General features: G+C 42.1%; 1 protein-coding gene across 2 annotated transcripts in view; it reads left to right on the forward strand.

Annotated features, from left to right (window-relative positions):
• The window catches only part of si:ch211-106a19.1 (uncharacterized protein LOC561797 homolog), a 47,942-nt gene that overhangs the window by 1,485 nt on the left and 29,290 nt on the right, over positions 1-17,167 (forward strand). For both annotated transcript variants that reach the window (XM_035657681.1, XM_035657682.1), the window contains exon 2: positions 4,850-5,058. In XM_035657681.1, coding sequence (XP_035513574.1) covers positions 4,850-5,058 — 209 coding nt within the window. The remainder of the gene's footprint in view (positions 1-4,849; positions 5,059-17,167) is intronic.

The raw sequence follows: 17,167 nt of genomic DNA on the forward strand, positions 1-17,167 counted from the left end.
TTTCCGCAGCTTTATTCCCTTAAAAAGATTGCGGGATGTGGTTGAAAGCTCCAAAAAAGAAACCCTATAAAAGGATTTGAGTTGTGATTATTTGCACACAAGAGCTTGATACTTCTCACCGCTTTCATTGCTTGGCTCTTGCATGTTGAACCAGCTCATCTCTTCTTTTATCGACATTGCATCGCCTTCTAGGTCACAGTGCCTTTGGTGTATTAAGAAGTTTTATTTGACCAATATTTAAACGTAATATTAAAAGTGTCCCTATTGCCAAGAACACCAATTCATGAGTCGACCCAACATTTGGACCGTTTGCACTATGACATGGACATGAAGCAATTAACGCCGCCTCACCAGGAGCCACCTGTGCATGTGCACCGTCCACATCAAAGGAGAGACGGAGTATTTGTTGCAACAGTTGTTCACCCCGTCTGACCCAGTTTTCCTAATTAAATGGTTGAACGCGCACCCGCTGGAGTTCACCTTCCTCTGCTAACAGTACTATTAGTCGAAGCTGTGACTGCAAGTTTAAATGCCTTCACAAATCAAATATCAGTTGTTTTTTTTTTAAAACCTTCTAACTTCTGGCTTAAACGTGTTAATGCAAACTCTAATTGCTTGCAGTAATAAGAATAATTAATGTGACACGAAGCTGATCCCTCGAGGATAATTGTCTTTTCAAATGCCATCTTTTGCTGAGAGGTTAGAGTGCAGAATGGCCTACACAGCGGGAAAGGATTCACTGGCTTGTTTAAAGGCTCTTCTGCAGAGTGAATGATTGTCAGTGTCGGGGGTTTGATGCTTCCTATGCTTCCTTTCAGCTCCAACAGTCATAAACGCAATCATTGCTGGTTGTGCTTGCAGGCAAATCTCATCAAACCCCACATCTGGAGCCCATTTCATCCCACGCTACAGTCTTACATCCTAGTGCCACACTTTCCCAAGATTGTCTTTTGTTGTCAGTGCTGTTATTTGACACAGAGGTTCGGTAGCCAGAGCCCTTCTCTGCCCTCAGCTCGGGGTGAAAGGAAAGATGCCTGTTGCCTCTACCCTCTATTAATAGTCCATTATGTTGTAAGGTGACTGCTCTCCCTGAAGTAAAGGTAGCCCGTCGACATCTGAGCGCAGAGGCAGTGAACCGCACGAGCTGTCCCCTCCGCTGATGTCTTCCTGGCAGAGCACATTGTGTGTGTCTGACTTCAGGCTTTGTGCGCGTCTGTCTGTGCCTTCACTGGCCGACTGTCTGCACTTCTATTGTGAGTGAAGTAAAAGGGAAACAGTCTGACAAATGTGACAGCATGTTAATTAAAGTTTCCCCAGTGTACGTCAAGTGATAATTCTGTTGCATCTCAGACGTACACTTCCTGCCCAACCTTTTTGTTCTCGTCCTACAATTATGAGACGAACACACAGAATACACATTATTTTAATAGCACTTCAGTTCACGGTTGCTGCTCTGACACAAATAATATCAGTATTTTCTTGTCTATGAACATGTAGCCCCCCTTTTTAGGGATTTAATGACGTCACTTTGGATAAGTGTATGATATGATTTGATGGATGGACGTTTCACAATGGATTATCATAAGAGGATGCACTTTAAAGTCCGAGCGACTCCCGTCACGTCAGATGGAGCCCAAGATGCATTGATCAGTTGTTTGATTTTGTTGTTGTATTTGTTTGCCCTTTGTAAAAGGTCAGTTTATATTTAAATCAATAGTGACCGACTGCCTAGACAGTCTAGCTAATAACCTGAGGGATCACTTTTATCCCCAAGGCCTGCAGAGGCTTTCTTCTATTACTTGTTGCTGAAAAGCCAAAGGGCAGCAGAGGACCATGATCAATGCTTCGGCTCTGTGGATGGACTGACACACTCAGCACTTGTGCCTGTTAAACTGTAATGAGTTTTATAGAGATTCAGCGTTGCACTTGTTATTGATTACTTTTGGCTCTGACTCTGCAAGGCCGGCTGTCTTTTATCCCACGTCAGCCTTATGTCTCGTGTTTTTAAGTTTATATCACAGAAAGAGCCTCATTGCGCCATTCTCACCGGGAACATGTGACAAGATCTTTGTCCTTCCTCTCTCACTGAACAGCCTTTCAATTTTAATTTCTTAATTGACTTTTCCTCCCAGTTTTAATAGTCTCAGCACTACTCACTCACCTCTTGAAGTAAATCTGGCTGGGTGCTTTAGGGAAGATTACAGGGCATTAAGGCTGTGAGTGCTATTGGAGCTGCCGTATCAGTGAATCCGGCCTTGTCTTTCATGGTAAAGTAGGCCCGCCACGTTTCCTTCTCAGCTGCAGGAGAGTAACTAGATAGCATCAATTTAAGTGCTCAGTTGGGGTTCGGCACCAGTCGTGTCCCTTTTGGAGAGTCGGGTTATGGTGTTACTGCTGGCACAGATGAGCTCCGGGGTGCAGGGAGGCGTGGCGGGAGAGCGGTGAGCCAGCCAACCGTGGGCCCAGCTGGAGGCCGGAGGCTGGCCTGAACCCCGTTTCCTAGCCTGGCAACATCAGCAGAGTGACTGGAGCAAGAGATGTGGATGTTGTGATCTAATCTTGTTAATGGGCTCTTCGTCTGTCTCAGCACTTGGCTACGGTGTGTGTGTGTGTGTGTGTGTGTGTGTGTCAAAGCCTGTCCGGGTGGTCTTTGTGTTTTTTTTTTTTTGTAAAGGAGAGAGCAGGCAGTCTCACCCTCCTCACCATTGTTTCAGGCTTTCAGCAGGTCATGTCATGCTGTCCATGTTTCAGTATCATTGCTTTGGTTTTCTTATGTTTCCTTTCTACCAGCGTTTCTCCGGCGCTCTCTCCCTCCATGTCTTGTGATATTTCAGCCCTCAGCCACAACAAAACCTCTCTACATTCTCACGCTCTGGGTACTGTGTCCTGTCTGTGTATGCCTCCACATGCTTATGGCCGTTTGTTCTGTGTTGTTCACTCGTTTTTATTCTGTCATTACATGCTCCAGATCGGTGGATTTGTGTTTTATGCGGATGTGTGCGCAGGGGACCGACAGGTAAAGCACACAGCCTTCTCTGGCTCACCGCAACATGCAGGACCCTCTGTCATTGCCCTCAGCTGCCCCCACTCACTTTTGCCCCCTCCCCTACTAGTGCATTAATGCCCCCCCCCCTAGTCTTTATCTCTCTTTCCCAGCTTTTTGTAGTTTCCTTGAGTGTATAATTTCATGGCCTGTGCATGGCCTCTCTTCCCCACAGGGCAGAAGCCATCAGCAGGGATCTCATCTTACTCACCAACAGCACATTCAGTTTGTTGACCCACTTACAGCCAGGACTCCGCAGCTGAGCTCGGCCGGGCTCGGCTGGAAACGGGGCTGTTCAGGATCCCCGCCCACCCTCCGCACGGCTTCGCATGGCCCCAGTGCGGTCTTGTCTGCACAACTGATGTGCAGAGAGCGCCGGCAGAGGAGCAGTACACTGAAGCGCTTGTTCTGGATTGGCATTATAACAAGACTTGACTTCAGCCAGTAGAAGCAGTGTGAGGGGAAATCACTGCCTGGTAGAACTTCTAAATACACTTCAACCTCTGACTTAATAAGGCGGCAGCCACCTTGTCAGTGTTGACTGAGACTGGAGCTGCTGTAGAGCTCAGTTGTTGAGCAGCAGCTGCTGGTGGCAGTGAGGGCTCGCTGAGGATGAATGGATGGATGTTAGCACCCACAGACAAATATAGACGCATCCACATGATCGCATGCCTGCATGCTTCAAAGTGGCTGTTTCCAAGAGTATGGATGGGCAATCATGTGACACAAATGGCTGAGGATATGTTTGTTTAAACAAACGCCACAGCATGTGATTTGGCTGATTAGTTGCTGTTCTCTGGTCGAGGGTGTTAATCAGCAAAATCAGCTGTCCGTGGCTGCAGTGAAGACCTGCATACACTCAGCTCTCTGAGGGCCATGATGGTCCATCCCTGCAGCTTATCTTGTCTAATGGTGTCAGAGTGACAGGGAGCCAGCCAGCTCTTCACCACAGCGCTGTAAATGCAATGTCTTGTCTCTTGAGTTTTTTGCTTTTAGTTAACCATATTAGTTGTAGTAACTCTGTTCAGAGAGAACCTTATTTAAATAGTCATGACATAGAGTAACATTCTCATAAATATGCCGCTTCCTCTTTTGTTTTGGATGTGGTACAACGATATAAACATTACTGCTACAGTTGTGTACACTGTCAGGCCACGCAGACATTGTTTTTAGAAACATACAGTCTGTACATGTGGCTAAGACTTGCACAGTGCGTATACATGCAAGACTCTTGCCCTTGCTCTTTGTTCTAATCTCTTGCTCTGCGACTTTGGCTCTCCCCCCTGCTATCTCTCTCTCTCTCTCTGTTTCCCACCTCTCACACTCAGTTCTCTCTTTGTTCACGCTGTTATTCATTGTTTGGTTTTGTTCACTACAGAGGCTTGGAGCCAGACAATGGCCTTGTTATCTAGACTACTGTGGCCCACTGAATGTGCAACAGTTGGTCTTCGTGGAGGCTACACAGAATACCCACAATTCAACACACTCACAGCAGGGCAGGCAGGTCACGCTGAGTGAATTTGAAGTTCAGACTGTACCATTTGTTTAACATTAGCTAATGCAAGTCTCATGAATGGATGACTGCACTGGAGAAGCTTTAAAATGAATCCTTATATAATCTGTAGCATTTGTCATGCCCCCTCTTGCCTGCCTGCTTGTGCTTATTGGCCAGATGAATGTCTATTGTACTATCCTACCTGCAATACTCTGTGACAAATGAGGTCAAAGCAGTGTCTTCAGCACTTGTCTCTGCTTGTCTTCCTCTCTCCCTGTCCGTCTCTCTTTCTGCCTGCTGTTTTGTTGCAGGACGCAGGCAGAGATGGCCCATACGTGTCGTGGAACAATCAACCTGGCCACGGCGCACATCGACACAGAGGACGCCTGCAACATTGTTCTGAGCAGCGGCGGCCGCACGTACCACCTGAAGGCTAGCACGGAGGTGGAGCGACAGAGATGGGTCACCGCGCTGGAGTTGGCCAAAGCTAAAGCCATCCGCATGATGAACGATCAGTCTGGTAAGAGCGGCTGGAGCAAGCAGCTACTTATATGGGAAATGTAAGCTGCATGGCCTGCTTTTTATGGTCTGTGCGAGCTGTAGCTTAGCGTGAGGTACTGATGCAAGATATTAGTCTTATTTAACCTTGTTAAATAAAGATTTAACCTTGTTAAATAAGGGTTGGGCTGATACGGTACTGAGCAAACAGTTAGTGTGTTTATCTTGTATTTGACTTTGTTAGTTCAGTAACTAAGATCCCTGCAGGGTCAAAAGTGTGTTCAGGACTGGTCCAGCAGGTTCAGCATGATCCTCAGGCCAGCCTAGATATTTGGATATATTTGATTTTCTAGTGTCCCCTGGCATTTCATATTCAGCACAGCTGGCGTTTCAGCTCACGCCCTTCCTCTTTAATGTCATTTGGATTCCAGTGTGAGCCAGGAGAGGGCAGCGCCGTCTGCTCAGTCAAGTTGGAAAACAAGTACGAGTATGTTAATGGTACTGACAAAACCAGGCTTCCATTCAGCCTCCTCTTGACAACAGAACACTCTTCTTTTCAAAGGGACTTATTCTTGTATGGTTGTATTAAGTGTTGCTGGTCAAAGGCTGTGGGAAAAGCCTGGGAAGACCGTTTTTCTTCACATTTCACCCTGGCCTCCCTGCCCCAGTCTTTTGCAGACAGGGTCTACAGAGACTGAGACAGGCTATATATTTCTCTGGCCTCCATTTGAAAGTCAGATCACCAAATATAGACTGGGGGAGACTGTGAGTGCTTTTTAGCTCACCATTTCCAATCGGGAGAGGAATGTTGGTATATTTATATTTTGAAAAGGTTAGGCTATTGAACTACCCACATATTTGATGTGTGTGTGTCTGATTTTGTCATTTATGTGTGTATGCATATTTTCTACAGTATACTATGGGATGCTGATGTCCTTTCTTATGTACTGTCCCCTCTGAATTCAGTGCTTGCTTTGTCTACCTAAACCTTCAATCAGGCACAGAGTAGCCTCAATAGACACACCTCCAATGTTTAATTTATACCAGTGTTCCCTCCTGGACCCAACCCACGATCCAGTGAATCGGTTAAACGTGACACAATGTGGGAATTGGCTAGAAATACCTTTTTTTTTAAAGAAAAGCATAAGTATCTGTTTGAAATGCAGTGAACAGCTGCCTTTCCTGATACCGTTTTGATGTCAGGCAACTTGTTCTCAGACCGAATGTGATACGATAGCAATTACAAGCTGATGTTATGAAAATGAAACAATTATCAAAGGCTTCTGGGCAGATAACCTTTAAGCCACTGACACAACAGTTTCTTTTTCATCCCACTCTTCTTAGCAAACTGTTGACATTTGAATGTATGAAATCATACAAAGACACCTGCTCATGTGTATCTAAGTCAAGTGAATCTGATGCCATTCATCACACCAGGTTCACTGTTCATTTCATGTTGTAGATTTTAACACTCAGAACCTCTTAAACTGTTTGCTACACACTTGTGTGCACTACATACTATACAAAACTTTAAATGTCTAGTCGTTATTGAATTAGTGCTTTAATTGCCTGCCATGCATTAGACTTTGATTTTATGAAGCGGTAATTTGTTTGTACTTTGTTTAAGCTTTGATCCCTTTAAAGCATTGAGAAAGAATACGTGTGTGTCTTCGTGTTTTTCAAACATTTCCTTTCACAGTTAATCTATCTGTGGGAGGAGGATTTAAGAGAATGTGAGAAAAGAGACATTGTGTGAGTCTGTCTCCAGAAAATGAAGTATTTATTTTAGTTATTGCTGTTGCTGCTGAGAGTTGACTATATGTTGTCAGTGCTTATCACAAATTAATTCATAGATAATTTATAAATCAGGCTCTTTTAGAGGATCTTAAGTCTTTGGCTGTGGTGTTAGACAAACACGGATCAGTGGCAGTGTGTCTACATTCATTAATCTGCCTTCCCCTCTCTGTCAGTGGAACAAAGAGCCCCTAATGATCTCCTCAGGAGAGCACAGTGTAAACCCTGGGCACATCATGTGTGTAGATAGAGACCAAAGTTATAACTTGATATCCTTGACGTGACTTGTTTCATTACCATCTCTGATTGTGCTTTTATCTTTTTTTTTCTTTCTTGAATCCAATAATACACTGTAAGACTCCTGTCTCAAATCTCAAGTGTCTCTGTCTCTGGGAGCCATGAGATTCTTTTCTTTGTCTAACTGACCTGAACCCCCAATCAGTTGAATTTTTCATTAGTACTGGTGTCACAACTGACGCCGTTTCCATTTATAAGCCTTCTCTTGTAGATTGCCTGTCCATCCTTGAGTGCATCTTGTTCTAATTTAACCTTAGATTGGATTTGTAACAGTTTACTGAAGCTACTGCTTTTAGATGCAGTACATTCAGCAGGTGGCAGTGTTTCCCCTCACTTCAACACAGCCCCTCTTATGGGTTCCTCTGTTCTGTTTCTGCCGATGCTCGTAAAAGTGGAATCACAGTCCGTTGAATCACTTGTTCCAGTGGTGGTACCTATTTTAAAATTGAACACAACAACTTTGGTGCTTAGATGGTCAATTTTAGTGCACACTGGAAAGGTTTAGTGGAAGAAAGAATTGTGTTCATCTATGCTGGAAACATCCAATCATCCAATTAGTGATTTTAGCTGAGTTCAGACAGATACAGCTGAGGTAGGCAGGAGAGTAACAGGAGCAGCTACAGATCCATAGCAGAGGCTGTCTTCCTGCACCTGACCCTGATGTTCCCATCATGCAAGCTGATGTGTATCTTGAGTTCTCCAGCAACAGTTCATTGATCTGCATGAGCATTTGATCAGTAAGTCAATCTCACAGTCCTTGGATGACGTTTCAATTAAACTGACTCTGGTTACTTTGGTGTGTGTGAGTAAACTGATAGTTAGATATTTACATTTATCCTCTTGGCTGTGTTATTTGTCTCTTATTCTTTTCCTGTATCTTATACTATCTCTTATACTCTTATTTCACATCTTCCCTTTTTACAGTAAAAGGTAGTGCTCTGTCCATGGTCCTGAAACAAATATCAAAGAGGATGATGTGAAGACAGATTAGGACTTCCTCCATAAACAAGCTCCATTTGTCTTTTCTTTTTTCCCACCCCTCCTTTGTCTCTCTATCTCTTGGTCCCGACTGTCTCCCTAGTTTTTTTCCCCCTCCATTCGCTCTGACACTCGCTCTTCCTCTCTCTTCCAGTCACCCTCTCACTCCCTGTCTGGTTTCCCACCCCCTCCCTCTTTCTCTTTCTCTCTCCCCTCCTCTTTCTCTCTGTAAGCCATTTACTCTGCTTTTCATGCAGCGGGGTTTAGTCCTGAATGGAATGACCCTCTGCTTTCCCTTCGCTGGTTTCTCTTGCTTAAAACATTGCTATTGTCCTGCAAAGTCTCGGGGGGGGGGGCAAAAAATAGAAACGGGACAAGGCACAGTTCATCTCCTGTAAGTATGCAGCCTTTCTTCCATTTACGTTGTGCTCAGGAATAGGTGTGTGCGTGTTTGAGTGCACATGTGAGTATGTGGTTAAGATGTTCAGATGCAGCTGTGTTGAAATGATGCAGCTTTTATTACACTGTATTGGTGAATATTAATCGATTTGTGGTGGATAAGTCAAAGATATGTCATTTTCATTTTTAGACAGAGGCTGTGTGCAGTAGATCTGTCCCAGAAATGATTAGAGCTCATTCAGGAGAAAAACATCGCTTTTAAACTGGAAAACATTATTAAATTAGAATTATTAGACTTATTAAAGAAGTAAGTAAATTGTAAAAATGTTGATCCATTGACAGTGAATTGAATACATTGATAAAGAATTACTTTTGTATACATTTTCCCCATTGTGAAAGGGATAAATCTTTCTGGGCAGGGCAGGAGACTCATGTTGTAGGACTGAGTGTATGTCGTGTTTTATTACACCAGTCTACATGGCAATAAATTGAGACAGAAAATATATACAGTAACAGTTGAATCTTTCCTAGGAAATTAATGCATCAGTAAATTCAGGACTCACAAGATGATTTTAATGATTTACTAATAAAGTCACAGACTGTCACAGTTTCACATCTCCTGTATTAAGCCAAGTGCTGTATTTTATCACCTGCACGACTTCCTGTGTTCGTGAAAGGATGTTACGAAATCGGTTGTCCTTGTTTGCCTTGGATGTAAAAGCGTGTGCCGGCACAGGTCGATTTGCTAGATCAACTTAGTCCCCAAAGACGAGGGAGATGGAGACAAAGAGATCACATTCAGCCTTGTAACATAACAAACATCACTACCAGATGAAGCCAAGCTCTTCACAGAGATCACAACCCAGCCCCCCACCCCCCCCTTGGCCAAAAAACCTCCTCTGGGTGCTTTTCTGTCTTTCTCATGTTTTTCAGCAATGTTTAACTTGTTTCTCCCCTTTCTGTCTCTTAAATCTGTTGTGAATGTAACATCAAAGTGTCCCTGTGAGATCACACCTTTGCTGTCTCATAATGGATTTGACCTTTCTGAACTCACACTCCCTCCTTCCATAAAGTGCATGTCCCACCCGCCACTGTTGGCCGTGCCGACACGTCGATCTTGATTTTTTTCTTGAGTTACATGCCACCTGCTTCCTCTCCCACTGGTTTTAAACAACTGGAACTAATCAAAAAGCTGCTTGGCATTTTCCCTCCTACATCTAAATTTTCACCTCCTCACTCTTTATTTTTGTCTTCCTCTGTCATATTTTGAAACCACACAGGGAAAACAGTGCCTTTTTTTGAGCATATGTTGAATGGAGTGCTGTATGGACAGAATAAGGATGGCACTTCCCTATTATCTTATCATGTTAAGACATGAAAGACAGCTTTCTTGGCTAAGAACACACACCGCACTGGGTCTTCTGCTGAGGTTAAATCCCAAAGCAGCACATGTGTTGGTTTTCTGCATGTTAGAAAACCCTCTTCCTGCTATTATGCTGAAGAAGTGGTTTCAGAGATAATGCTGGAGGTTTTCACCACAGACCCCATTCTCTTTGAAAGAGCAATCAACCAGCATTTTACTGCCAACTTTGAATGTTACTCAAATTCAAATATATTTGGACGTTAAAACGTACAGTAAAAACAAAATTCAGAGGTGGCGAAAGTACACACATTATTTTCTCTAGTAGTAGCACAGATACTTTATATAAAAGTAAAAAGTTATCTTAAGGACACCAGCTGTTTATTTGTGAAGTTAACCGAAACTTCAAATGGGGTTGAAGTATTTGTACTTCATTACTTCCCACCTTTGCACAAATCAAATTGTACAAGACACACAACACAAGTCCTGTAAGTTTTTATTTTGGCACATGATTTAGTTTTATTATTTTATTACTCTTTTTTTATTAGATTTAGTCAAAACTAGGAGAATGTAGTTGTAAATACCTTGAATTATCTTTTTAAGAGAGTCCACACGTTTGGGAAGAGAATATTGTGATAATTCTCTTTTACATTGTGCTTGATTATGTTCTGCATGTGTGTATAAAGAGACACAGTGTGTGTGTCTTCACGTGATATTTGTGTGGGAATCTATTAATCTAGATAATCAGGCTGGAATATTGTGCTTCTACCTGTCTCTCACTGGGTGTAACTATTAACTCCGTTTAATGGATCTATGAATTATCCATTGTCAGACTGGCTGGCTTCAGTATTACATTGTTACACAAGCCACACTACATTACTGGTATTCTTGTGCTGCCCTTTGTTGTCCTGGGATTGGTCTGCTCTGTACGGCTCAAGTGTGTCCAATGACCGGCTTTATGCTGCATGAAACCTGAATTCATTAAGCTCACATTGTGTCCCAGTCGACACCCACATTTTCTCTCCGTCGTTCACTCAGTAGCTTTTCTGCTTTATCAGCAGCGAGGAGAAGTTGAGTAACAGAAAATGCGGATACAGGCCGGTCATTGAAATATAAATGTTGTGCAATGCAGTCAACTAGCACAATAGAGGTTCAGTCTTCTGGTTTTCCATTTTCCTACTTTTTTTTATCCTCTTAGTGGATTTTGGTGTTGTGACACCTCTTTTCACTGCTCAGGTGTAGCTCTTTGTGCCAACTTCTGTTCTTTTCCCCAAAGTCGGCCAAGAGTGTTTTTCCCACAGCACTGCAATCTGCCACAGTGGCCTGTATATGTTCTGTTGTTGTGGAAAGACCACCACTGTTGGAAGCTCCGTTCTCTGTGGACAAAAATTAGTCTAAGCTTTCCGTAAACAAAAATAATTTCTTTCATTAAGTGTTTCTTTCAGCCAAGCTCTTGGTTCAACACAGTAAACATGATGACGAAATAGTTGAGCTTAACATTCAGAGCTACAGTATTGGTGCACGTTGTGAGATTCAATGGCTTCATTTTTGTTTTTGCTCCCATTGTAACAGAGTTGTCTGTGACTTACATACTCTCTAACTGATGAAGAAGATTATTGTAAATCAGACAAGAGAGGTAAAAGGAAAACATGTTTTGTAATTATTTTATGTCTGGGCTATCAATTGCCTTTACACCGTTATTTCCTTTCATGTAGTTCTTGTTTTTGCCTTTTGTGTAGGAAAGAGCAGAGAGTCAGCCTGCGTCAGGCAGCATCGGTCATGGCCTTTGTCTACATAGCTGCTGACATTGTCTGTATCTTTTCATTGTCCATAATTGGGCAATTTGTATAAAACATTGTTATTGTGGGCCATTATGGACTGGTTAGTTCAGGAATGCCACTGGAGTTAGTGACATGTTTGACTTGATGATAGAGAATGTACGTAGGAGTGATGGAGAGTCTGGTGGGTGAGGAAGGTGATGTGAGGCATGTTTATGAATGAATTAGAATATTAGTCAAATATTATATATGAAAAAAATACCATTTTATGATTTGCCACAATTGTACATTTAATGTTTTTAGCTCTAGATGGTTAAAACACTAAACAAACAAACAAACAAACAAACAAACAAACAATTGTACTTTTTTAGTTTATATTTAAGACATTTACTGTCAAGGCTGCTTGTATCTGAACCAATAGGATAACAGTTTCTATAGGAGTGTATAGTCAAGTGATCTGATCTATGTAATGACACGCATACATTACAGCAACATGGACCTACAGTGCATACCTAACTGCAACTGTTGCTGTAATAAGGTATACATTACAATGTACCTCAGTTATGTATTACAACAACTTGAACCTCCAACAGTTTACCGTCACTGAGATCCCTGAAGAGTGTTGTATAAACACTCAAGGAGGTGGTGTCTTTCTGCTGTTCCTCTAAACAACAACAGCAACAACAACAGTTGGTGTTTCTGTAGGAAGAGTTATGCTCTCAAAAACAAACATGGCTGCTCATTTTAGGTTTATCTGAAATCATTTTGATTCTCAGCTGTGATAATTGAACAGTGTTCAAGAGAACTTTTGGCAAATAAGACACACAATTTAATATTTTTTGGAGGTTCAACTTTTCACAAACACCAGGACCCATCCTTGAAGCACCGTGGAGGGATCCCTGTGGTTTGGGACTTTGCTGGTTCGTGGTCTGGACGACGTGCAGCCACTAATTAATTTGTAATGGTTTTGTGAAATTCCACAGGAATATGACGTTATATGAGGTTACAGTCACATATCAAAACCACCAAGATGGAGGGAGCAGGTAAAGTTGTGAAGGCAACTGGCTGAGGTTGCGGTGATGAGAGGTGCAGCACTGACAGGATGGATCAGTGTCAGTGAAGAAGGAATACATGAGTCTACCAATGGAGTAACTCACCTGACAAACACAGCGCAGGGCATTTATTAAATTATTTGGAACCACTTTATAGTTTGTGGTCTACATTCACACCTGCAGTGCTGGTGAAATACACTTGTGATGGCATACTTTATCATTTATGGAGTAGATTAACTGATTTTGAAGCATCTGTATTTGCATATGAATATTTTTATTTTATTAAATACCATTACTTCCACATGCTTCCACAAGACATGTGCAGGGAGTTTTTTTCTGATAAAAATTTTAAAGGCACAACTCGCAGAGATACTTAAGGTGCCAACACTAACAGCTGCCATGCAAAGATGCTACCCGGACTTTATTTGTTAGTGATGACTAAGTGCACGCAGGGCTGGATGATTCATTGCCCCAGTGTATAGAGAGTCAGCTGTAATTTCACTCTGCTGCGTGCAGCATTGATATGAAGTGTTTTGTCTGTTTGTGATTACTAAATCATCAAGTTGATGCATGGTTTCTCTACTATGAACCAGTGCAGGCTGACGCAGGAAGCAATTACTGTTAACTCTTACATTTGTGGTTAATTAAAGATCTTCCACCTCTTTGGGATAAGCAGGTTATTATCGCCACAGGAGGAGCGCCAGTCCATTAGGAGACGTCACTTTCAGGCTTGTATTTTACTGCAGTCGATTTTAGTCTTTCTGGTTCCTACGTGTATGTTGTCTTCTGTTGCCTCTGTGACAGTGAGGGAGTGCAGTGTCTAGCATAATGTGTTTTTTTGGCATGGATCAATAACATTTATATAGCTACTACTGCTGGAATTGACGCTGCCTAATGTTTTAAATGCTCTCAAACCCAGAATGTGACTTCAAAAAAGTAATTTTCCTTTTAAATTTATTTCCCTCCCACAATTAAACAGTTTGTTTTCTTGACCTGAGCTGTTGGTACTGGTTTTAATGAGCTCAATGCTTGTGCATTCAGGCTGTAAGGAGTGTTTGGGTTCCAGGATCTTAATGCAGTAATTGGCTTAATGAGACTGTAACTCATGCTCTTTAAATGCCCTCTTTCTCTTCAGCTTGTCTTTCAGATGGTTTGGTCTCTCCTCCAGTAAATGAACTGGGAAATGTGGGGTTAAATTTCTGCTTAACTTTGGGGTTTTAAAAGAATATCATGTGGTGTTTGGAGCAACCTTTTTCACCCCAGAGTCCAGAGCTTTTTTAAAAAACTTAATCTCTCTCATGGAGATGATATTGTATAGACTGGATTTATCTATATTTGGAGATTAGGTTGCAGTATTTGATCATTTTGTAGTGTTAGATGTAATTTATATATACATGTTCTGTATATATATGACTTTGTACCTGAGAGTACTGTCTATGTATATAAATACTGTATAATTATGTGCATACTTAATAATTATGCTATTTAGTAGTCTACAATCAAATACAGTAGCTTGATAAAATATTAACTTTTATATATTATATTTCAGTTCTATCAACAGGCCACTGAGCCCCCATATATTCACATACCTTCAACAGTTTATTTATATCAGTTTAATCCAGAGATAATTTTATAACTTTATTTATATAGTTATAAAATGGTAGCTCAAAGAGCTTTACATTAAGACTGATGAAAAAAAAAAGAGACTGTTTAAACAACCTAAAAATACACCCAACAAGATGATGTATTTTAAAGGGCGTTGATAACATGAGCACATACATCACACAAAGTCTGCTGTTTCCACCAGTCAGCTTTGGCTCTGTTTGCATGGTTAAACTTAACTGCACTGAAGAAAAGAAATGATGAAGGTCAAGTATGAAATTAATTGAGGTTTCATGCTTCAGCGCCCCTTCGAACATGCCCCGGGACATTTAGGGGATGTTATTTATTTACAGTCACACAGTCTTTCCCTGTCAGCACTTACCTCACTTACAGTCCACAGCAGCCCTTCCCTGTTACCTGCTTTTGCTGTCATTGGACATTTCACAGAAACACTGCAACTCATATATTACAGCAGACAAGTTTAATGTGATGCTGTAGCACTGTTTTTAATCAAGGGAGGGACTCGGTACACTGTTGGCCTAATTTGCTCAGTGGTTCTTGTACATTCTATCCATGCTGTTACACATGGAAGAAGGAAATGACGTTGCATCATCAACAATCACATGCTATGTTTTTTTTTATGAAGCCATCATCCAGTGATATTAATAGCATTACTTATACATGTAGGATTTTCAGTGTAAAAATATATTTGTTATTAGGAAAGAATGCCTTCCTTTGCCTAATCACACATTTATGTGTGAATCCAAAGTGTAGACTGTCCTAAAATACACAGATTACTGTCAATAACACCCTAAAGAGTATGTACTCTGAATCATGGCAGTGGTCTTACTGTAATTAAAAAAATTCCCCCGAGACCATGTTTACAAAGCTAAGTATTTAATTACAAGAGGTAATTAAAACCAAAGCTAGGCACTTTGATCCATGGCCACACATACACACACACAAACAGACCACTTACAACGAGCTCTGGGTAGAGCTGAAATGATCATAAACCATAAAGGATTTAAGTATTATACCTCAATACATGATATTTCTTAGTTTTGGTTATATTTTATTTGCCCAGATTAATTATAATATAACCTGTTAAAGATTTTGGACTTCTAGAGTTTGAGCTTATTGGTTGGCTGGACATACAATTAGATGTTGTTGTAGCTATTCTCAGTCTGAATATACAGGATTTTTACTGTAAAATGTAAAACCTTTAAAAAAAATGTAACACTAAGCTAGGCTTTCTGTCCTCCAACACAACAAACTCTTCCCAGCCAGCACTCTTCAGTCACGTTTCCACTGTTGACTTCCTGCAACCACTCACCTTACCTCCCCTGAGATTTCACGAGACTTCTCCTTGAGTGAGACTTTGTTAGACACACAGCGGATCAAGCGAAAGGAACAGAAAAGGTTTAATTTCTCTGTATGGTTAGGTTCTCAGACAGACCAGTCAGTGGCAAAAACAAGCACTTTTGATGGATGTATTTTGACGATGTGCAGTTGGAAAGGACTATGTTGCAGCTCGTTTTGTGAGTACAAGGCTGCAGCTCTCCTCTCCATTCAAATCGTGTTGTCCCCATTAGTCACTTTGGCGCAAAACTCAGAGAGATAAGGTCCAGGTAGAAAAATAGCCTTTAACTCTAGGGGAGGAGAATTACTTCAGGTGGTCAAGGTGACCTTGAGTTACAGTGCAGTATGATATTTACACTTACAGTAATTTTAAAACGATAACCTTCACCTGCTTTGAAAAATGGAGAAAGTGAGGGTTATTATTGCAGCAAGGGACAAACTACAGTATGAATCGTGCTGCACTGGTACAGTGTCACTGACTGCTGCGTGAGGTCAGATTTGAGGTGGTTCAGCAATATAAAGATATTCTGACATAGGAGGAATTTTATTTGACCTTTTAACCTTGGTCTAGTGGCACCACTTAATATGTTGTAACTTAATCTGAAAATTCATCATACATAAGCTCCTCGTGGTGACATTTTTGAAACAACATAGCCTTTACTTAATACCATCACTGCCATTTAGCTTTCCTGAAATAGCTGACTTTTTTACTGTCAAGCTACGAAACCAGCGGACAGGGGGGGGACAGAGAGGAAGCAATGCATTCTGGTCTTAGTTGTGTAGATGACTGCTGGCTGCCGAGTCCTATCTCCTCTCTGCTTCACTCACTCACTCACTCTCTCCCTCCCTCCCTCCTTCCCTCTCCAATCTGCACTGCACTGAGAGAAGCATGTGGAGGAGAATTGTAAATGTGCCGAGCTTTGTGAATGTGTGTATCCTGAGTGCGTTTCCGGAAGAAGGGGAAGCAATGCAAGAGAGGAGATAGGAACTACAGGAGGGAGCGCCTGCATCGCTCCCCTGTCTGTGTACTGTGTGTGAGTGTGCATGTATGTGTGCGCACGCTGCAATGCTGAACAGGGAAAGTCGTTTCCTCAGCCCCCCCCTCGCTGGGATTATGTAGTGGCCCAGGGCAGCGTTGCGTCTCAGGGAGTGTGGAGTGGGATCAGGCCTGCAGAGAGTGGGATGAAGGGCCGGAGCTGCTGGGAGTCGGGGACGGTCCGCTCCCTCTGCAACTCGGGCTGCCTGAGTAAACTCAACCAGGGTCAGTACAGCTATAGCTAAAGCTATAACACAGGAGCATGGAGCTGTCACACTCCTCTCCCTTTCTGTCCAACGGCAAAACCTTCCTCATCCTGCTATCTCCTCCTTATCGTATGTCTAAGAGGTAGCTGTCATTCCTTCATCCATCTTCCTCTCTCTCTGGCATCTGTCATCTGTCGCCATGGATGCTCACTCATTTCTGCAGCCTCCTCCAACAATGCAGAGCCTCATGCTGTAAAAAAAAAAAAAAAA

The sequence above is a fragment of the Morone saxatilis genome, unplaced genomic scaffold (assembly GCF_004916995.1).
Source record: "Morone saxatilis isolate NCDOM2014 unplaced genomic scaffold, NCSU_SB_2.0 Contig16, whole genome shotgun sequence".
Classification (NCBI taxonomy): Eukaryota; Metazoa; Chordata; class Actinopteri; family Moronidae; genus Morone; species Morone saxatilis.